The sequence below is a fragment of the Pseudophryne corroboree genome, chromosome 6, assembly GCF_028390025.1.
Source record: "Pseudophryne corroboree isolate aPseCor3 chromosome 6, aPseCor3.hap2, whole genome shotgun sequence".
In the NCBI taxonomy this organism is placed as follows: domain Eukaryota; kingdom Metazoa; phylum Chordata; class Amphibia; order Anura; family Myobatrachidae; genus Pseudophryne; species Pseudophryne corroboree.
The window spans coordinates 352,771,944-352,795,555 of NC_086449.1; the positions used below are offsets into that span (position 1 = coordinate 352,771,944).

Here is a 23,612-nt window from a genome sequence, read left to right on the forward strand (position 1 = left end):
TAGACTGTTTCTCTGACGTCCTAGTGGATGCTGGGAACTCCGTAAGGACCATGGGGAATAGACGGGCTCCGCAGGAGACTGGGCACTCTTAAAAGAAAGATTAGGTACTATATCTGGTGTGCACTGGCTCCTCCCTCTATGCCCCTCCTCCAGTTAGAATCTGTGCCCGGCCAGAGCTGGATGCACTTAGTGGGCTCTCCTGAGCTCACTAGAAAAGAAAGTACAGGTTGAGTATCCCTTATGCAAAATGCTTGGGACCAGAGGTATTTTGGATATAGGATTTTTCCGTATTTTGGAATAATTGCATACCATAATGAGATATCATGGTGATGGGACCTAAATCTAAGCACAGAATGCATTTATGTTACATATACACCTTATACACACAGCCTGAAGGTCATTTTAGCCAATATTTTTTATAACTTTGTGCATTAAACAAAGTATGTCTACATTCACACAATTCATTTATGTTTCATATACACCTTATATACACAGCCTGAATGTCATTTAATACAATATTTTTAATAACTTTGTGTATTAAACAAAGTTTGTGTACATTGAGCCATCAAAAAACAAAGGTTTCACTATCTCACTCTCACTCAAAAAAAGTCCGTATTTCGGAATATTCCGTATTTCGGAATATATGGATATGGGATACTCAACCTGTAATTGGTAGGTTTTTTATTTTCAGTGAGATCTGCTGGCAACAGACTCACTGCTATGAGGGACTGAGGGGAGAGAAGCAAACCTACCTGCTTGCAGCTAGCTTGTGCTTCTAAGGCTACTGGACACCATTAGCTCCAGAGGGATCGAACACAGGGCCCGACCTCGATCGTCCGTTCCCGGAGCCGCGCCGCCGTCCCCCTTTGCAGAGCCAGAAGACAGAAGATAAAGATGAAATCGGCGGCAGAAGACTCCTGTCTTCATTAAGGTAACGCACAGCACTGCAGCTGTGCGCCATTGCTCCCATAGCACACCACACACTCCGGTCACTGTTGGGTGCAGGGCGCTGGGGGTTGGGGCGCCCTGGGCAGCAATTAGTTTACCTTTTGGCACAAATAGCACATAATACAGTGTATAACATTATAAAAAGCGGGAGAAGCCCGCTGCTGAAGGGGCGGGGCTATCTTCCTCAGCACAGCCAGCGCCATTTTCTCTTCACAGCTCCGCTGGAAGGACGCTCCCCAGGCTCTCCCCTGCAGTATCCAGTACAACAAGGGTAAAAAAGAGAGGGGGGGCACATAAATTTAGGCGCAAATTGGTCTTAATAAGCAGCTATTGGGAAAAATCACTCAGTATAGTGATAATCCCTGTGTTATATAGCGCTGTGGTGTGTGCTGGCATACTCTCTCTCTGTCTCCCCAAAGGACTTTGTGGGGTCCTGTCCTCAGTCAGAGCATTCCCTGTGTGTGTGCGGTGTGTCGGTACGGCTGTGTCGACATGTTTGATGTGGAGGGCTACGTGGAGGCGGAGCAGGAGCCGATAAGTGTGATGTCGCCCCCTACGGGGCCGACACCGGAGTGGATGGATATGTGGAAGGTATTAACTGACAGTGTCAACTCTTTACATAAAAGGTTTGATGACGTAACAGCCTTGGGACAGCCGGCATCTCAGCCCGCGCCTGCCCAGGCGTCTCAGAGGCCATCAGGGGCTCAAAAACGCCCGCTAGCTCAGATGGCAGACACAGATGTCGACACGGAGTCTGACTCCAGTGTAGACGAGGATGAGACAAATGTACAGTCCACAAGGGCCATCCGATGCATGATTACGGCAATGAAAAATGTGTTGCACATTTCTGACATTAACCCGGTTACCACTAAAAAGGGTATTATGTTTGGGGAGAAAAAGCAGCCAGTGACTTTTCCCCCATCTGATGAATTAAATGAATTGTGTGAAGAAGCGTGGTGTTCCCCTGATAAGAAACTAGTGATTTCTAAGAGGTTACTGATGGCGTACCCTTTCCCGCCAACGGATAGGTTACGCTGGGAGACATCCCCTAGGGTGGACAAGGCGCTCACACGATTATCTAAAAGGGTGGCACTGCCGTCTCAGGATACGGCCGCCCTAAAGGAGCCTGCAGATAGAAAGCAGGAGGCTATCCTGAAGTCTGTATATACACACTCAGGTACTATACTGAGACCTGCTATTGCTTCAGCATGGATGTGTAGTGCTGCAGTAGCATGGTCTGATACCCTGTCAGACAACATTGATACCCTCGACAGGGATGCTATTTTGCTAACCATAGAGCATATAAAGGACATTGTCTTGTATATGAGGGATGCACAGAGGGACATTTGCCGGCTGGCATCTAGAATTAATGCAATGTCCATTTCTGCCAGGAGAGTATTATGGACTCGGCAGTGGACAGGTGATGCTGATTCTAAAAGGCACATGGAGGTTTTGCCTTATAAGGGTGAGGAATTGTTTGGGGACGGTCTCTCGGACCTCGTATCCACAGCAACAGCTGGGAAGTCGACTTTTTTACCTCAGGCTTTACCTCACAGCCTAAGAAAGCACCGTATTATCAAGTACAGTCCTTTCGGCCTCAGAAAGGCAAGCGGGTCAGAGGCGCATCCTTTCTGCCCAGAGGCAGGGGTAGAGGGAAAAAGCTGCACCAGACAGCCAGTTCTCAGGAACAAAAATCCTCCCCTGCTTCCACTAAGTCCACCGCATGACACTGGGGCTCCACAGGTGGAGCCAGGTGCGGTGGGGGCGCGTCTCCGGAACTTCAGCGACCAGTGGGTTCGCTCACAGGTGGATCTCTGGGTTCTACAAGTGGTATCTCAGGGATACATGCTGGAGTTCGAGGCGACTCCCCCTCGCCGTTACCTCAAATCAGCCTTGCCAGCGGCTCCCAGGGAAAGGGAGGTAGTGCTGGCGGCTATTCACAAGCTGTACCTTCAGCAGGTGATAATCAAGGTTCCCCTCCTTCAACAGGGACGGGGTTACTATTCCACAATGTTTGTGGTACCGAAACCAGGCGGTTCGGTGAGACCCATTCTAATTTTAAATCCTTGAACACTTATGTAAGGAAGTTCAAGTTCAAAATGGAATCGCTCAGGGCGGTTATTACAAGCCTGGAAGAGGGGGATTTTATGGTGTCGCTGGACATCAAGGACGCTTATCTGCATGTCCCCATTTACCCACCTCACCAGGAGTACCTCAGGTTTGTGGTACAGGACTGTCATTACCAATTCCAGACGTTGCCGTTTGGTCTGTCCACGGCACCGAGGGTATTTACCAAGGTAATGGCCGAAATGATGATACTCCTTCGGAAGAAGGGAGTTATAATTATCCCGTACTTGGACGATCTCCTTATAAAGGCGAGGTCCAAGGAGCAGTTGTTAGTCAACGTAGCACTTTCTCGGGAAGTGCTGCAACAGCACGGCTGGATTCTGAATATCCCAAAGTCGCAGCTGATTCCTGCGACGCGTCTGCTGTTCTTGGGCATGATTCTGGACACAGAACAGAAGAAGGTGTTTCTCCCGGTGGAGAAGGCCCAGGAATTGTCATCTCTGGTCAGGGACCTCCTGAAACCAAAACAGGTGTTGGTGCATCACTGCACGCGAGTCCTGGGAAAGATGGTAGCTTCTTACGAAGCAATTCCCTTCGGCAGGTTCCATGCAAGGATCTTTCAGTGGGATCTGTTAGACAAGTGGCCCGGATCGCATCTTCAGATGCTTCGGCTGATCACCCTGTCCCCGAGGGCCAGGGTGTCTCTGCTGTGGTGGCTGCAGAAGGCTCATCTTCTCGAGGGCCGCAGATTCGGCATACAGGACTGGGTCCTGGTGACCACGGATGCAAGCCTCCGAGATTGGGGGGCAATCACTCAGGGAAGGAACTTCCAAGGACTGTGGTCAAGTCAGGAGACTTCCCTTCACATAAATATTCTGGAACTAAGGGCCATTTACAACGCCCTGAGTCAAGCAGAACCCCTGCTTCAAAACCAACCGGTGCTGATTCAGTCAGACAACATCACGGCGGTCGCCCATGTAAACCGACAGGGCGGCACAAGAAGCAGGATGGCGATGGCAGAAGCCACAAGGATTCTCCGATGGGCGGAGAATCACGTGCTAGCACTGTCAGCAGTGTTCATTCCGGGAGTGGACAACTGGGAAGCAGACTTCCTCAGCAGGCACGACCTCCACCCGGGAGAGTGGGGACTTCATCCAGAAGTCTTCACGCTGATTGTAAATCGTTGGGAACGGCCACAGGTAGACATGATGGCGTCCCGTCTCAACAAAAAGCTAAAAAAATATTGCGCCAGGTCAAGGGACCCTCAGGCGATAGCTGTGGACGCACTAGTGACACCGTGGGTGTACCAGTCGGTTTATGTGTTCCCTCCTCTTCCTCTCATACCCAAGGTACTCAGGATTGTAAGAAAGTGAGGAGTAAGAACTATACTCATCGTTCCGGATTGGCCAAGAAGAACTTGGTACCCAGAACTTCAAGAAATAATCTCAGAGGACCCATGGCCTCTGCCTCTCAGACAGGACCTGTTTACAACAGGGGCCTTGTCTGTTCCAAGACTTACCGCGGCTGCGTTTGACGGCATGGCGGTTGAACGCCGGATCCTAACGGAAAAGGGCATTCCAGATGAAGTGATTCCTACGCTGATAAAGGCTAGGAAAGACGTGACAGCACAACATTATCACCGCATATGGCGAAAATATGTTGCTTGGTGTGAGGCCAGGAAGGCCCCTACGGAAGAATTCCAGCTGGGTCGATTCCTGCACTTCCTACAGTCAGGAGTGACTATGGGCCTAAAATTAGGATCCATAAACGTCCAGATTTCAGCCCTATCTATTTTCTTTCAAAAAGAACTGGCTTCACTGCCTGAAGTTCAGACGTTTGTTAAGGGAGTGCTGCATATTCAGCCCCCTTTTGTGCCTCCAGTGGCACCTTGGGATCTTAACGTTGTGTTGGATTTCATGAAATCACACTGGTTTGAGCCACTTCAGACCGTGGAGCTAAAATATCTCACGTGGAAAGTGGTCATGCTATTGGCCTTAGCTTCGGCTAGGCGTGTGTCAGAATTGGCGGCTTTGTCGTGTAAAAGCCCTTATCTGATCTTCCATATGGACAGGGCAGAATTGAGGACTCGTCCCCAATTTCTCCCTAAGGTGGTATCAGCGTTTCATTTGAACCAACCTATTGTGGTGCCTGCGGCTACTAGGGACTTGGAGGACTCCAAGTTACTAGATGTAGTCAGGGCTTTGAAAATATATATAGCCAGGACGGCTGGAGTCAGGAAAACTGACTCGCTGTTTATCCTGCATGCGCCCAACAAGCTGGGTGCTCCTGCTTCAAAGCAAACTATTGCGCGCTGGATCTGTAGCACGATTCAGCAGGCTCATTCTGCGGCTGGACTGCCGCATCCTAAATAAGTAAAAGCCCATTCCACAAGGAAGGTGGGCTCTTCTTGGGCGGCTGCCCGAGGGGTCTCGGCTTTACAGCTTTGCCGAGCTGCTACTTGGTCGGGTTCAAACACATTTGCTAAGTTCTACAAGTTTGATACCCTGGCTGAGGAGGACCTTGCCTTTGCTCATTCGGTGCTGCAGAGTCATCCGCACTCTCCCGCCCGTTTGTGAGCTTTGGTATAATCCCCATGGTCCTTACGGAGTCCCAGCATCCACTAGGACGTCAGAGAAAATAAGAATTTACTCACCGGTAATTCTATTTCTCGTAGTCCGTAGTGGATCTGGTCGCCCGTCCCAAGTGCGGACTCTCTGCAATACATGTATATAGTTATTGCTTAACTAAAGGGTTATTGTTATGAGCCATCTGTTACTGAGGCTCAGTTGTTGTTCATACTGTTAACTGGGTATGGTTATCACGAGTTGTACAGTGTGATTGGTGTGGCTGGTATGAGTCTTACCCTGAATTCCAAATCCTTTCCTGGTAATGTCAGCTCTTCCGGGCACAGTTTCCCTAACTGAGGTCTGGAGGAGGGGCATAGAGGGAGGAGCCAGTGCACACCAGATAAAGTACCTAATCTTTCTTTTAAGAGTGCCCAGTCTCCTGCAGAGCCCGTCTATTCCCCATGGTCCTTACGGAGTTCCCAGCATCCACTACGGACTACGAGAAATAGAATTACCGGTGAGTAAATTCTTATTTTTTCCTCTTTACCCAGAATGGTCAGGCCAGAGATCACCAGGGATGCCCTGATTGCACATGCCAAAGGCTCGATAGCAAGGACAAAGCACCTTCTGCCTTTACATAACTTCTTAGATCCACTGCTACCAAAGACACAGCATTGACACCACTTGTGTCCACATCTGAATTAGACTCTGAGTCAATGAATAGTCTCAGTCACATGACCCCTTCACTGTGTGGTCTCAATCACATGACACTTGCAATGAGTTCTCTTAGTCACAACAATTGCAACTCTGCTATTTGTAACCTTAATTTTTGACTGTGTAATGGTTAAGAATCCATAAATGTGGGCCGCTGCAAAAATAGACTGTGCAGCTGATGGCAAACAAAATATATCATTAAGGTCGAGGGATGTAGTAGAAAACCCATACAGTGAGCTTTCACTTCCAGGCACTGCGGTTACAAAGCAGTGTTGTCAGTGGTTATATCGACTGCTCTCCAGGGGTAAACGCAGGATTTCTGGAGGGTGGTTTCTAGATATTTGATGTAGAGCAATTGTCATCTGCCAATGAAGGATGTATAATTAGCATATAACAAGCTATAGTCTGTCCCAGTGCAGTTTATGCAATACAGTACTTCAGACACATACAGGCCCAATGATCACGGTAAGCTAATTACCAGATTCTGTTTCTTGTGCCATGACTTAGAAATCAGATACACACACGCGCATGCGCCTTATGCTGCCCATACACTTGTGCGATGCCCCGCGACGCGACATCGCGGGGCATCGCACCGGCAGTTCAGGTGCGATGAAATCGCACCTGAACTGCCAAAGTGATTACCATACGATCATGCGATAGATCGCATGATAATCACGTGATGGGCACGTCACCGCCGAGTGGGAGCGGCCTCTGGCCGCTCCCGGCAGGTGCCCATCGCACATCGCAGTGCAATATATCTCATGTGGTTTTAAAACCACATGCGATCGCACTGCGATGCGAGAGATATAAAGTGCAGCACATAATATCTTGAGACACGATATTCGAGCTGCGTGCCCGCGCATCGCGTCTCAAGGTACCTAAAATGTGCATACAATCCTTCAATTTCTCTCATAGATGAGGTCGAAATCAAAGGATAGCACCGATAATCTCATAAGTGTATGGGTACCATTAGAGTCTGTGGGTAATCGGGATTTCCGTGCAACCAGAAATCCCCCTCCTTCCTGCATTTGCCTGTGCTGTCAAACAACAATTGCACAGAGTTTCAGTCACATCCCACTGTTATTTTGTATGTTTATTTATTTTGCTTTGAATAATCTCTTTTGGACTGTAGAAGTTTTATTATCTGATGTAATGTAAATTATTTTTAGGTGGCACTTAACTATTTCAAAGCTATTGATAATCATATTACTATCTCTGTACCTCACTGTAAATAAATTGGTTTAAAATCAGTAGTTTAAACCAGAGCCTAAAAACTATCAACACTTGGCTCAATTAACAGAATCTGCTACCACTTTGACTAAAGACATAGTTGGTTCATACGCTTAAAAGTCAGCCTGCTCCTATACATCTGCTGACAATTAAACTTCCTTATGAAAGGGACAGTGTAGTGAAGTACTGAGCAGCGTTTGGTCTATTATCTGGATCCTAATAGGACTTTAGAAGCCATTAGAGAGAGCTTTGGACAGCATGAAGCTCAAATCTTCTTATGGAAAATGTGATGTCTAGTAGCTATAAATATGAAATTACATCACTGATTTTCAAACCTATAAATCTTTTCACAGGCAGAGTGTAGATAATTCATGAATTGGGGAAATATTTTTTTAACTGTTTCTGTTGATGACAGCATTGATTTACTTGCTAGGTAACATTTGTGGTAATATTGGAATGTTCCCAGTACAGTAGCTAGTTTTTCTTCTAGCCTTCAAAAATAAAAGTGGTTCAAGGTAGATTTAGCGTCCAGTGCAATGCACCAAGCATTCAATGTCTATCGTATCTGTTGCAGTTATATACATAAATTGATTAATTTGCTTATAATTATGGTTGATGCTACCATTGTTTATAATGCCCTTCTCTGCATCAGTGGATCAGCTACCACTAGGTGGATGTGTGGTCGGCTCACTAAACAACACTGCTTACATATTTTTTTTCAATCTATTTAACACCTCAACACCCTTCCCCCACCCCCCACCCCCCGCCCCCCAAAAAAACAAAAGGTTTTTTTTGTTTTGTTTCGCTTCTGATAATAGTATTTGTAATTAAGCTGATCCGTTGTTTTGCTGGAATTATTCCTTGCCTGTTAGGTTTTTTTTTTAAATAGGTGGGCCTATGATATAGATTGACCCCTCTTTGGGGTAAAAGCAGGCATTGGCGAATTCCAGGCTACTCTACCTGATGTTTTGTCCCTTTAAAACATCGGGCAGATTTGCCGGAATATCGCCGATGCCTGCATCACGCAGGCTGTTACTGTACATTTACCCTTATATATCACCTCTTTATCTCTACTATTCTCTTATAACCCATTGTCTGTATTTCAGTAGAGTTCTGTTATGATCCATAGTTCAGCTTCATACACAATCTGTTATACCAATCGGCTTTCATTGATGACATGACCTGGTTTTAAAATATCATAATTTAAGCATTAAATTCATGAACTGCATAATGTTCTGTAACATCTTCCAATATGTCACCTTTATCCAATTCTATTTTTACATGCGTTACTCACTGATCAGTGTCACCTCTTCACTTAAAGGGACAGAGAAGAAAGATTGGCCGCACTGACAGCAGCACAACAAGAGGCAATGGAGGAGCTGCAAAAGAAGATCCAGCTTAAGGTTGGTATTAAATTAGCAAGGCTCACAGTGAGTGGGCAGAGATGCCTGCTAGAGAAGTAATTATATTCAGTGCATACCCATGGCATTGATCTGGCTTCAATGGAATTAAATTAAGATACCTATGTTTTCTATTTAGCCAGAAATTCAGGCCTGAAGTCTTTTTTGTTTATATTATGCGGAAGGAGGAACCATTCAAAGCATTCCCTTACCTAATTTCATAGTCTAGAAAGCAAGATATTTGGGACAGATAAGCAGCATTGAGCCCACCTAGTTTGTCAAGCAAGGACATAACATGTCAGTTAGCAGATTGGAGTAAACCACCACAGAGACTTGAAGCTTTCAGTCGGAGCCCCGCCCCTAATAATGGCTGTGCCTCAGGCCAGTCTCTGACTCTAGATGTTATCTGTATGTGTCTGTGAGCAGAGCGCTCTCCAGCAGACTCCTGTGTTACTGCTACACCGCATCCTGGCTTTAGAGTCAATTAGCTTTGTTAGACTACAGATTACAGCATAACCTCTAAACTACTACTCACTTTTCAGAGTTACAAACCTCCTTTATACCATGAGAAAAGCGTTCTGTTTATGATTAGAGGAACTGGGATACTACGGAGTCCTCTGGAGGCTGCCTTATTGCTACCCAGACACGTTTCTGCAGTGACAGTGTGGAAGGAAGAGTGTACTCCGTGCTCCCCTAGTAAACTCCATTTGCTAGCTGCGTTACTTTAACTTTGTTCCTTTATGGGCAATACAAATATTTATGACATGTTCTAATATTTCTTAGCTTTAGAATGTATTCTTATGGGCCCTACGCACTTGCCAATGTTTCCGATTTGGGTGATGTTCCTTTTCAACCATTAGCGACCATCATCCAACTTTGGTTGCTATGCTAATCGAGGGAAAAGCAACGATGAACGACCGCGGGGATGCACATCGTTCATCGTTGGTGCATACACACTTAGTGATATGAACGATTTATCATTCATTACTGAACGAGATGGTTCATATCACGCATACACATCGGAAAGTGTGTAGTGCCCATAACCCTTGTCAGTAACAGGGCTCTGGAAGCACCATTTCTCTAGCAAGACCAGGCCAGATTGTAAGAGTTTGGCGTATCAGTATGGACCTCATTGCTATGGACCATTTCTTTAAGGGTATATGGTATTCTTTCAGGATAACATCACCTTACCATGTTTACTTACCTTTAATATGTACTACTTTGACTAAGTACGTGAAGCTGCCACATATACTGTACATGCGTACCACAGTGCTATAATGTAGTAGTGCTTGTGATTTTATAATGTTCATAAAATTCACCATGAAAATAAAAACTTACACTGCAACACGAACCCACGTTTCAGCACACGTAGCTTTATAGTTTTGACTACATTGTTGAAATACTGAAAAGTTACCTACTATACTTGAAAAGAATAATAACACATTAATTGTTGCTGAATATCCTGTAAAGTCTCATGTATCAAACAGAAAATCCACAAACTATAAATACTATAAATCTGGATTGTTGTGAGTACAAAGGTGTCATATATGTCTAGATCCACACAAGACAAATTTGGAACTAGAGTATATAGAGTATTTTGTCACATGTGAGTAACCATGGTGCTGGCAGAATGCCGCATCGTAGGGTGCAGTGTGGGGTTGCTGACCTGGGATACCTCCCCAACGTTAGTGTGAAATGAGGCTGTGAAATTCCTTGCAAGACTGTTTTGGGGCTCTTTGCTGCTTTGAGGTGGCAATGTGGTGATCTAGAGGATTACCTAATGCAATGGGGAGCCCCTGATCAGTATCAGAAACAGTTAATTTGCATCGACAATTTCATTGGGGGAAAGGGGCTCATATGCGAAAAAAATAAGGAAATTGAGAGTTGTTGGTTGCAAATATTGAACAGTGCTATCCATGTGCAAGGTGCGCCTGATGGCTGCAGTGCCACACCACACACACAAACCACACATGGTACAGCAGCCAGCTGGGTAAGGACAGGTGCTCATGTGCATCTACCTGCCATGTGATGGAAATAGATCATAAAAATGAAGCCAGTGACAGTAGTATGCACGAGAGACAACTTCTCTCAAAGAATATTGGTGTTGCTCATGTTACATCCACCATATGACACATAAGGACAGGGGCAGTACGGATGGTGTAATGGATAGCATTACTGCCTCAAAGCACTGAGGTCATGGGTTCGATTTCCACCATGGCCCTAACTGTGTGGAGTTTGTATATTCTCCCCGTACTTGTGTGGGTTTCCTCCGGGTTTTCTGGTTTCCTCCCACAATCCAAAAATATACTGGTAGGTTACTTGAATCCCAACAAAATTAACCCTAGCGTGAATGTGTGTGTGTGTGTGTGTGTGTGTGTACATGTAGTAGGGAAATAGATTGTAAGCCCCACTTGGGCAGGGACTGATGTGAATGGACAAATATTCTCTGTAAAGCACTACGGAATATGTGTACGCTATATAAATAACTGGTTATAAATAAATAAGGACATAACTGCGGGCAGCACAAATATAGGGATGCTTGAGCACTACAACACGCAGGGAGCTGGCACTTGGTAATATCGTAATATGTGTATGTTAGCCATTGTGGTAATACATGGCTTCTGATATCATATAGATTTGCAGTTGTAGACATCTGTTCATGTGTCAATATGTGTTCAACCAATAGTGCCCATAGAATAGCCTCACATCTTTTATTTCAGCATGATGAGGGTGTACGGAGACACCTGGAACAGATTGAACAACGGAAAGAGAAAGCTGCAGAGTTGAGCAGTGGAAGACATGCAAGCACAGACTATGCTCCTAAACTCACCCCATTTGAGCGGAAGAAGCAGTGCACTCTCTGTAGTGTAATGGTAAGGACTACTCCCGTCATTTGGGTTGTCTAGTGCACAGATTCTAGCTTGCTGTGTCACTATTGTTTCCTCCCCTGAATACTATTAGCATTCTATTTCTTCTGTTTGGTTTTTCCTCCTGCCAATATTTAGAAGTCTTACTCTCTATGTTCTGAATATAATCCTGTCTTGTCCTCATTTTCAGAATCTTGTATACTATCTGAACCTTAAATCTCCCAAGACTTAACTGAAATCTTTCTTCTATTGTCCAGTCATCCTTCTCTTTGTGCTCATTTACGTGTTTGTGTTTGGATAAAGATGGTTATAATGAAGCTTATTATGCAGTCGATATATTAGTTATATAATAATAATGAACATAACCCTTCCTGACAGATTTCCTCTGAGGTGTATCTCTTCAGTCACATTAAAGGAAAGAAACACCAATTGGCCGTTCGAGAGAACAGTAGTATCCAGGGCCGGGAATTATCTGATGAAGAAGTGGTGAGTACTATGAATAAAAAAAAAAATCACCATTGTGATAGTAATTATGGGGCTTATGTAACAGTGTGCGAGCTGCACCCTCTGCAGGAATTCCGGAGAGTTTGCCTGAATTTTTAAAGCAGCATTAATTTAAAGTTTTGCCTTTTAAATGATAGCTGCTTTAAAAATACAGGCAGACTCGCCAGATTTTCCACAGAGCGTGAAGCTTGCAGACTGTTACGTAAGCCCCTATGTCTGAAACCTGAAGTGTTGCAGTGTTTTGAGTCACCTACAGATGTGTCCTCTTACATCTTTGCTCCATGCCCTACAAGTCACGTTACACATAACATGGAGTGGCGTAGGACTCTTTTTTGGATTTTATCCCACGAAAATGCATCTTAGGATGCACAAGCAGCTTCTGCTGATTTATATGATATGCAGCATGCCTATATTCTGTATGTGACTGCGACTGTATTTGCATACAAAATGCTATACTACAGTGCTATACTACAGTGCTTTCATGGAAAACACTGTAACGTGGCATTTATGATGCAGATAGAGCCGCAATTACACACAGAATGTAGGCATGCTGCATATCATTTTAATCAGAAGCTGCTTGTGTGTCCTATTACATTATATTGCGTCTTAAGATGCTTTTTGGTGGGGAAAAAATGGGGGGAAAAAAACACTCGGCGCTACAGAGTCCCACCATGGCATGGCACGACTTCAAGGGCTGTTTAGTGTGACCGCAGCAAATATGTAAGAGGACACATCTGTATATATTATATTTGTCCGTATCTGGGTTGCTGTCATTGTACTGAAGTTTCCCCACTTGCATGCAAATAACTTTAAGCCAATTTTCATACAAACATTTAAGATGTCAGTGAGAATTTAACGTCATTTATGATTTTAAGATTAAACAGCGGTGTATGCTATAAAAGATAATTGAAAAATAGAAAAATGGAAGTCTTGTCCAAAAGAATTTAAAAATATGCTGAAACACGCAGAGTGCTGAAGACTATCCTCCAGGTAAAATAGCTAATGTTGGCAGTTATAAATCAAGTGCCACACCAATCAAATAAAACCACCACAACATTAAATAAACAATTCACTTCTTCATTTAGTTGTACATTTGTCATCTTATTGTTCAAATGGGGTATAGCTGGTGCTGAAGAAATCTGAGCACTAAACAGTTAACTTTTAAGGCAGTTCAGACTCATCCTACCCTATAACCCGCCCTCTGTGAAAAACATTCATTTTTTTTTGGTGCTCTTTCTCATCAAAGAAGAGTTATTGCTCTGGTACTTTCTCATCAAAGTAGAACTGGTTTTTATTCCAAAAGTTTCCTCGTAGGAATGCCAGATGGGACCTTCTGTCCCATCATCAATCTGAAATTCCTAAATGATTACCTCAGGGTTCCAAAGTTCAAAATGGAGTCCCTCAGGTCAATTATGCACTCCCTGAAACTGGGGGATCTCCTGGTGTCCTTAGATGTCAAGCATGCCTACTTGCACATTCCGATTTTGGAAGGACACCAACAGTTCCTGTAAGTTGCAGCCCCTTTGACCACTACCAGTTTCAAGCCTTGTCTTTCAAGTTGTCCACAGCCCCTCGGGTGTTCACCAAGGTCATGTCGCTGATGGCAGCTTCCCTGCAATTCCAGAGTATCCAGATAATTCTTTACCTGAATGATCTTTTACTTGCACAGTCAGAAGGGACTCTTCAGTAACACCTTAACCTGATGGTTTGGATTCTTCAGTCACATGGATGGCTCATCAATTGGCACAAATCCAGTCTGAAGCCTTTTCAGCAACAAGTGCACCTGGGGGCCCTACTGGACACTCTGGGCCAGAATTTTTTTTTCCACAGGACAAAATTGTCTCCCTCCAGGTGATGATATGGTCTCTTCTTCTGGTACTGCGAATGTTAGTGCACTTATGCATGCGGGTCCTAGGCAACCTGGTATCCACATTTGGTGTAGTCAGAGTCTGTCCAAGTGGAAGGCTGTTATGTCCAGTACAGGTCTCAGCTGATTTTATCTCCGAGGCTTCAGACATCTCACCTAGACAAATGTCATCCATTTCTGGTTCTGGAATGGATTATACTCACTACAGATGTCAGCCTCGGGGAATGTTGGTGGTCACAATGACAACTACTTGTCATTGTAGTCCCATCTTCCTTTAAATATCTTAGAACTTCGGGCAATCGACAGTGCCTTGTGTCAAGCAAAGCAGTTTCTCCAGGGCCATCCGGTCAATGTCTGCTTGGACAATTCAACTGCTGTCCTGAACATAAATCATCAAGTAGGCATAAGAAGCATTCAGGTCATGTGGGAAGTAAGCAGAATCCTATGGTGGGCAGAACGGTTCCTTCCAAGTTTGTTGGCAGTTTACATTCTGGTAAAAGAAAATTAAGAGGTCGCTAATATCAGCCAGCCTTCCTGTTAGTTCCTTGGACCTTTCCTCTTCTGTTCATCTTTCCCCAGATGTCCCTTATGCCTCAGGTGAGCCACAAATGGAAATAAGAAGAAGGGATCGTTATTCTAGTTGCTCCAGACCGGTCAATCAGGGTGTGGTACGCTGATTTCAGGTGCCTGTTGATAGCAGCCCCTTGGCAGCTTCCTCATAGACCGGATCATTTCTGTTAAGGGCCTTGCCTCCATCTGGATCCTTAACACCTGGCTCTGACAGGGTGGCTGATAAGACAACCCTCCTGAGCGCCAGAGGTTTTTGGGATGCTGTGATCTATACTATGCTCTGTGCTAGGAAACCGATTTTGAATAAGCGGTATTTTGAATAAGCGGTATGCAGGATCTGGAGAGCCTACGTAACCTGATGTGGTTGGCAGGATTAAAACATGAGATTGTCCATGTTTCTAAGAGTCTGTCCTTTTTACCGGTGGGATTTTATTTAGGTCTCCGCTTGTCGCCCCGGAAAGTCCTGGTATCTGCTCTGTAGGTTTATTTCCAGAGACGCTTGTACCTAAATCTGTTGGGTCCTTGGATGTGGGCAATAGATTCAGGAAGCCATCTGTCAGGCTAGCTTTTCCGGTGCCTCCTTCGGTTGCCGCCTGGTTTGTCGGGACCTTTGCAAGGCCACCACTTGGTCTTGGCACACACCTTTATTCTTTTCTACCATTTTGATGCCTTTGCTACCAGAGTTGCTGGTTTCGGGCGAAGGGTTCTATGTGCGCCTAAGGAGCATACAGGAGCTGTGGGACATCCCCATGGTTCTCCTTTGTCCCTATGGCTGAAAGAGAAAACAAGATTTTGGTTCTTAGCTGATGAATCTGTTCCTCTAATGCCCTCTTGCCCACTCCTTGCTTCCTTTTGTATTGGATTGTGCCGTGCCAGGTCACTTGTACAGATGTTTTGTGTGCTTGGTCCTTATCTTCTCCTCTTCTTCACTCTCCTTTGGGCCTTTGTTAACGAAAGCAGAATGCTCGGGCAGAGGGCGTGGTATAGGGGAGGAGGTGCCTGAGCTACCTTAAAAATTTACTGTTTAGTGCACAGGCTTCTTCAGCTCAGGCTATACTGTACCTCATGGTTTTCCAGTGTCCCTCATGGCATTAGAGAAACACATTTGTCAGGTTATAACCAAAATCTTGTTTTTGTTTTTTTTCTCTTTCTCAGATAATGGGAGCTAAGGGTGAGGTTGTAGAAGTAATGGGAGTGGGGTTAGAGTGTAATAGTATGTCATATAGTATTATAATGTATTATTATTGTTGATAAAGCTCCAGCAGAGATTGCACTGAGCTCATAATTATGTTGATCCCATGACCTGGGGTTCTACTCGACTGTTTTCGGTTCCCATCAGAATTTATGGTTTTGTATAAATGTCTATTGGCTGGAGCAATTGAATTCTGTGAAACTCACTCAGTTTGCAAAAAGGAGTCAGTTGCCGCAACCTCCACATAAAGACGCGCTATAGCACATAGCTGAGATGAGACTATCCAGTGCCTTATTTATCACTGTATTGAGTAAGCCAAAATACAGGATATTATAAAAACTACACTAGTTCGAAGAACAAGAAGAATAAGAACCATGCTTATAATGGCTTACAATTTCTGTACATTTTAGCAGAAACAATAAAATACAAATGTGTCCTCATACATCTATCCTCAAATTGTGCCAAATGGCCCAGTTAGTTACGCGTAAAAAGGCAAAAGCCTGAGGACTGCAAGTGGCGAGCAATGCAGCATCACTGTGCATAATTTGCGACATTATACTAATTCCATTGGAACAAAATGCTGATCCGAAGTGCCTAGGACAAGTGACTTTTGATGCAGCTATATGATGCGAAAAGATGCTAAATGCTAAATTATGAAAGTCAGGGATGACAGAGCATATAAGCCATGCCATTCCTCTCACGCCATATGGCGCAAAAAGGACACATCTGTAACTGTAGGTCTATGTACTGTACACTGAAACAGTACTCAACTGCTTCTAATTATCTTTTTATTCCTTAAACCAAATTTTACACTGACCCTTTAATAAGCCTGTGGAATGTGTCTGCCGGTTTGCTTATAGTGTCACTGGTGTGAGGGAAGGCTTACCAGAAAAGGACAAGCACTGGGAGAACTATTAATTCCTGGAGAAAAGGCCGCTTCCACTACCGAGCCAACTACTGTATTAGACCTATTCATACACAACACTAAAATGAAGTACTCCGCTGATATATCTCTTTTTCTTCTGTGCAGATTGACATCTTCAGCAGTTATTCCCATGAAGGTGCTTATTGTATTCATAGTCTTACTTCTCCATTCAGAACCTCTTCTTCCCTTAATAATAACTTTTACAGGTTATTCCATCGTACAATCTGATCTCTAATACCCTCTTGATATTGTATTACCTGAAATGTGATAAACTGCATAACATTAAATAATATTGCCACTAATTTTATCACACTGCAGGGAAATCTGAAAAAATGATTGAATTTTAGAATTGGCTGCCTCTCTATCCCCGCGTACAGCAATTACTGGATGTCACAGCTGCTGTGTGCCTGGTAGATATGGCTGCAGTGACATCACTCTCCTGTTTCATTGTGTGATTATGGGTGTTGTTCTGCCGCCTGAAGTGGCAGATGAAATGGGGATAAAAATCAACATAAACATTTGTATTGCTGCATTATCAGACAATTTATAGCATACTGTATCACAGCATCAACAGGAAGCAGCTAATACTCCTGGTGCAAATCACTTTTATAATTATGTGGCTGCTGGCAAATGAAGTGCAGTTGCAACCATAATACTAACCTCACTAACAGGTGTCAGCCTTTAGCAAGGGAGCTTATGTTGTCAAAATTGGCTGCAAGTGCTGCTGAATTGGGCACTGTTCATGAAAGGATCTGCTTGTATGTAGCCATCTTAGGGGCTTATTTTATGATCCACAATAACCTGTTTTCGCTCGAAAAAACAGACTTTCTGCAGCAGGGTACATAGGTTTCCACAGGGAAACTTTGGGGTGTAGAGATGGAACTGGATCCAGGCACCAACAGGTAAAACTTTAGCTGTCCAAGGATGCATCGGGTCCCTCCTCTATTACCCCGCCCCCAGGCACAGTGAGCTCAGTTTTAAAGTTGGTGCCTGCCGTAGTAAAGGGGGGTACTCACGGAGCGATCGCTGCTTAAAATCTAAGCAATCTGACTAGATTGCTTAGATTTTAAGCAGCGATCACTCCGTGTGTACCCCTCACAGAGATAGCTATGCGCAGCCCCGCGCATCGCTATCGCTGGTGCTAGATTGGCCAATCTAGCAGGTTGCTCACTTCACCCGCTGGGTGAAATGAGCGCCCCCCCCCCCCCCCCGCACGCTCAGCACACATCGCGCTGTGCTGAGCTGGGAGAGAGTTTTTTGTGCGTTGTTATGATATTCTTACTACTCTGACTCTTCACTCCCCAGATTGGGATATTTTCTGACTCCTGCACTGTATTTTTCTGCCGCGGGGTACACTGGTATTTCACAGGGAATAACATTGGGGTGTAGAGTTGGATCTTGATCCGAGGCACCAACAGGCTAAAGCTTTGACTGTTCCCAGGATGCACTGCACCGCCTCCTCTATAGCCACGCCTCCAGACACTGTAGCTCAGTTTGTAAGTTGGTGCCTGCAGTGCAGGTCACTAACAGGGGGGCTGTACTAGTCAGCCCTTCTAAGAGCTTTTTCGGAAGATAGAAGACTTCAAGGGCCACAGCACAGGCACTAGATGCTGTGTATGTCATGCTGACATTCTGTGCTGCGGCTCCCTCACCTCCCCCAGCGGCGCTGTATACTCCCGCGCCCTGGTTGCCAGGTACTTACAGCGGAGGCGCTCCGGTTATGAGGCACACATCACCGCTGCTGCTTTCCTGGATCGCATGGCCGCACTTCAGGGAGGAGGTAAGAGGTCTCCCAGGTGGGACCCTCCAAAATCGCGATCCGGTCGTGGTCCCAGGAGACGGACTGTGCCGCTGCCGTGGACACTGTGGCCGTGCAGGGACCCCACTATATCCACCAGGGAGGACAGGTCGGATTTACTGAAATCCGTTTATTATAGGCTCCATAATACCCCGTGAAGTCCAGCAGTGGGGATAAGGCGCTGACCTGTAGCCCCTCCCCCAGCTCCAGGCGCCATCTACTGCAGTTGTTCCCACCCTGGAGCAGCATCTCTCTCTCTCCCTCACTCCCTGTCAGCGTTTGGGCGCCATTTCACAGAGTTGCGCTGATCCTGTGACTGCTGGGCACTGTCTCCTCTGTAAAGCCACCTGTCTCATCAGCGCTGTGCGCTTACAGGACAGTTAAGTATTCTACATGTCGTTTAGACAGCGTTAGTTAAGAACAAGTGCACTTCTATATGAATATTTAGTACACGTTTTCTGTGATATACATCCAGTGTTTACTGTTCATTGTTATATCTGTATTCATACATATCTTTATGTAGTATTGCTAGTCCAGTGCAGTTTTATTTTTATATGTAATAATTTCTGCATTGTACCTGTGACTGCGTGTGCCTATAGCTGCTGTGTGGATTCTATTCTGTGTATCACACATATTGCTATCACTATGGCCCTCATTCCGAGTCGTTCGCTCGGTATTTTTCTTCGCATCGCAGCGTTTTTCTGCTTAGTACGCATGCGCAATGTTCGCACTGCGACTGCGCCAAGTAATTTTGCTATGAAGATAGTATTTTTACTCACGGCTTTTTCTTCGCTCCGGCGATCGTAGTGTGATTGACAGGAAATGGGTGTTACTGGGCGGAAACACTGCGTTTTATGGGCGTGTGGATAAAAACGCTACCGTTTCCGGAAAAAACGCGGGAGTGGCTGGAGAAATGGAGGAGTGTCTGGGCGAAAGCTGGGTGTGTTTGTGACGTCAAACCAGGAACGACAAGCACTGAACTGATCGCAGATGCCGAGTAAGGTTGAAGCTACTCAGAAACTGCTAAGTAGTTTGTAATCGCAATATTGCGAATACATCGTTCGCAATTTTAAGAAGCTAAGATTCACTCCCAGTAGGCGGCGGCTTAGCGTGTGTAACTCTGCTAAAATCGCCTTGCGAGCGAACAACTCGGAATGAGGGCCTATATTCTGTGCCCTGGGGGTCTAAGTGCGTCAGGGTCTCATATACCATATAGTGTTCCACAGGATATACTGTTTTGTATTTCTCCGGCAGGGTCCACAGGTTATTCACATGATAACAATGGGATATGATGAAGCGACAGCGGATTGGCACCAATCGATCAAAACTTTCCAGTCTCCCTCCCAGCATGCAACGGGCCCGTCCATATATCTCCGCCTCCTGGCTCAGGCAAATCAGTTTTTTGTTTCGTGTGGCAGGAGCCGGACCATAGTCAGAGGGCTGCTGCTTTTTAGCAGCCCTAAGCTTTCTTATTTTGGTGGTCATTCCGAGTTGTTCGCTCGCTGACGATTTTCGCAGTGCAGCGATTAAGTGAAAAAAACCAGCAAAAATGCGCATGGTACACAGCGCGCATGCGCTAAGTACTTTCACACAAAACTTTGTAGATTTACACAAGCTCGAGCGACGTTTTTTCATCGCTCGAGTGATTGACAGGAAGTGGGTGTTTCTGGGCGGAAACTGTCCGTTTTCAGGGAGTGTGCTAAAAAACGCAGGTGTGCCAGGTAAAAACGCAGGAGTGGCTGGCCGAATGCAGGGCGTGTTTGTGACGTCAAACCAGGAACTAAACGGACTGAGGTGATCGCAGTCTAGGAGTAGGTCTGGAGCTACTCAGAAACTGCAGGGAATTATTTAGTAGCAGTTCTGCTAATCTTTCGTTCGCTATTCTGCTAAGCTAAGATACACTCCCAGAGAGCGGCGGCCTAGCGTTTGCAATGATGCTAAAAGCAGCTAGCGAGCGAACAACTCGGAATGACCACCTTTATTTTTATACTCTTACTAGTTTTTGAGTGATCTTTCTAAACAGCATCCTATTCGTATATTAGAGTCGCTCCAACAACTCTCCGCCGGGTCGCGGCAACGCTTACCCACAAATACAGTGCTGTTTCGGCGGGCGTCTTTGTCGGATATACTAGCTGGTCCAGCAGACGTTACCAGGCTGTGGCCAGAGCACGGGGAGAAGGTAAGGCATGGCTTCCACTTAGCTAGATGGAATACGGACACAGCCGCACTGCTTTGGGAGGAGACTACCAAACAGTAACTAACGCGTCTGCCACCTCGGGTGCAGCAGCGCTAGGCCTTAGGGATTATAGGCTCCAGGAATAGCATGAGGCCGCGATCCTTAGGGTTGATGTCAGCAAGGGGAGTCAGATGGTCTGCTGGCCCGCCCCCCCCTCCCCCCCCCCCCCGTTCATGACCAGTTTCCTCCGAGTCTCCTGCCATGAACGGTTTCCTTGCTTCCGTCCCACACGCTGTGCATGAGGGGACCCGATCGCAGCATAGGCGACTGTGTGACTGGTGTGTCTGTGTTCACTGAGCGCTACCACGAGGGGACCCGGTCGCAGCATAGGCGGCTTTGTGACGGGTGCGTCTGTGTTCACTGAGCATCTGTGTTCACTATAGATTCATGGAGCAGCAGTGTACACTAGTAGCATCTGGATCCACTCAGCGTTCGCTAACGTATTGATCGATCCTGGAAGCGAGGTGAGTCCCCCTGTATCCCACTCTACTGAGTACGGGTTATACAGCACTAATCTCTATCTACCTTTTGAGTACGAATAGTTAGATAAGTGCCTATTGCATATGAGTATGTATACATTTACTGTTGTTTATTTCACTTTGCGTCTGAATACGTTAGATCCATTCAAACATGATCAGTAATATGTTCTCCTACAGACTTAAGAATGTGTTTGTAGTTGATGATGTGCTCATATTGCTAATTATACTAATGTATTACATGTGACTGACTGCTAGTGTGATTGCTGGCTTTACTATATGTCTGTCAGTTTGTTTTTCTGATCCTCAATGCTGGTGCATGGGTAAGGTCAGTTTGTGTGTCACTTTAGAAACTTTAAAGTGATTACAGTCACAAATTGTGTAGTATACTGTGAAAGTGCTGATTATTTATCATGTCTAAGAGCGGCAAAAGTGGGAAGGTACACTCACAGCAACACCAACACTCATATCATGTTTGTTTTGCAATACTGTATTATCCTCTCAGGATCTGGTTCAGGATGGTTTATGTGCAAATTGTTTTCGTTTTCAGCAAAGTACAAGGCAGATCCCTGTACAACATCAGGTACAGATAGATCCACCTTGGGCTATGTTTGCACAGACTTTATCCATGTTAGCTGACGGATAATTCCTACAGCTTCTGTATCAGGAATAGGTTACACTATTAGCCCTTACATGCAGCTCCCTACCTACGGTATATCACTTCCACCAGCAACTTCTCAAAAGAAACAAGCTGATAAACCAGCTACACATGAGGCAGAGGAGGATTCATCGGAAGATGAAAGCGCAATTAATTCTACTTCAGCATACGAATAGGAGGAAGAATGTCTCAGCTCAGTGGATATAGCTGAGTTAATTAAAGAAATGAAAGCCATTCTATCCTTAGAGGATTCAGCAGAGCCTGTGTTAAAAACCAAGGCACCTGTGTTTAAATGTCCCAAAACAGTTAAACCCGAGTTTCCAGGGTCAGATCAGCTGACAGAAATCATGGAAGAGGCTTGGGCTACACCCAATAAGAAGTTTAGAATTCCTAAAAAATGGGATTCCAATTATCCTCTTCCAGCTGGGGATTGTTTAAAAAGGGAGGTGGCTCCTAAAGTAGATACGCATGTAATTCGATTAGTGCAAAAATCTTTATTACCTTTGCCTTCAACATCATTAAATTATGTCACGGATAGGAGAGTGGATGGGTTTCTAAAAAACATATTTTCTCTGACGTCCTAGTGGATGCTGGGAACTCCGTAAGGACCATGGGGAATAGCGGCTCCGCAGGAGACTGGGCACAAAAGTAAAAGCTTTAGGACTTCCTGGTGTGCACTGGCTCCTCCCCCTATGACCCTCCTCCAAGCCTCAGTTGGATTTTTGTGCCCGAACGAGAAGGGTGCATACTAGGTGGCTCTCCTGAGCTGCTTAGAGTAAAAGTTTAAATTAGGTTTTTTATTTTCAGTGAGTCCTGCTGGCAACAGGCTCACTGCACCGAGGGACTAAGGGGAGAAGAAGCGAACTCACCTGCGTGCAGAGTGGATTGGGCTTCTTAGGCTACTGGACATTAGCTCCAGAGGGACGATCACAGGCCCAGCCATGGATGGGTCCCAGAGCCGCGCCGCCGGCCCCCTTACAGAGCCAGAAGACAGAAGAGGTCCGGGAAATCGGCGGCAGAAGACGTCCTGTCTTCAATAAGGTAGCGCACAGCACCGCAGCTGTGCGCCATTGCTCTCAGCACACTTCACACTCCGGTCACTGAGGGTGCAGGGTGCTGGGGGGGGGGGCGCCCTGAGACGCAATAAAAACACCTTAGATGGCTAAAAATACATCACATATAGCTCCTGGGCTATATGGATGCATTTAACCCCTGCCAGTTTTTCCTTAAAAAAGCGGGAGAAAGGCCGCCGAGAAGGGGGCGGAGTCTATCTCCTCAGCACACAAGCGCCATTTTCCCTCACAGCTCCGCTGGAAGGACGTCTCCCTGACTCTCCCCTGCAGTCCTGCACTACAGAAACAGGGTAAAACAAGAGAGGGGGGGCACTAATTTGGCAGATTAATAAATACAGCAGCTATATAAGGGAAAAACACTTATATAAGGTTATCCCTGTATATATATAGCGCTCTGGTGTGTGCTGGCAAACTCTCCCTCTGTCTCCCCAAAGGGCTAGTGGGGTCCTGTCCTCTATCAGAGCATTCCCTGTGTGTGTGCTGTGTGTCGGTACGTTGTGTCGACATGTATGAGGAGGAA

General features: G+C 45.5%; 1 protein-coding gene across 3 annotated transcripts in view; it reads left to right on the plus strand.

Moving 5' to 3' along the window:
* SCAPER (S-phase cyclin A associated protein in the ER) overlaps positions 1 to 23,612 on the plus strand; it is a 725,664-nt gene that overhangs the window by 239,393 nt on the left and 462,659 nt on the right. For all 3 annotated transcript variants that reach the window (XM_063926586.1, XM_063926587.1, XM_063926588.1), the window contains exons 17-19: positions 8,848 to 8,929; positions 11,647 to 11,799; positions 12,172 to 12,279. In XM_063926586.1, coding sequence (XP_063782656.1) covers positions 8,848 to 8,929; positions 11,647 to 11,799; positions 12,172 to 12,279 — 343 coding nt within the window. The remainder of the gene's footprint in view (positions 1 to 8,847; positions 8,930 to 11,646; positions 11,800 to 12,171; positions 12,280 to 23,612) is intronic.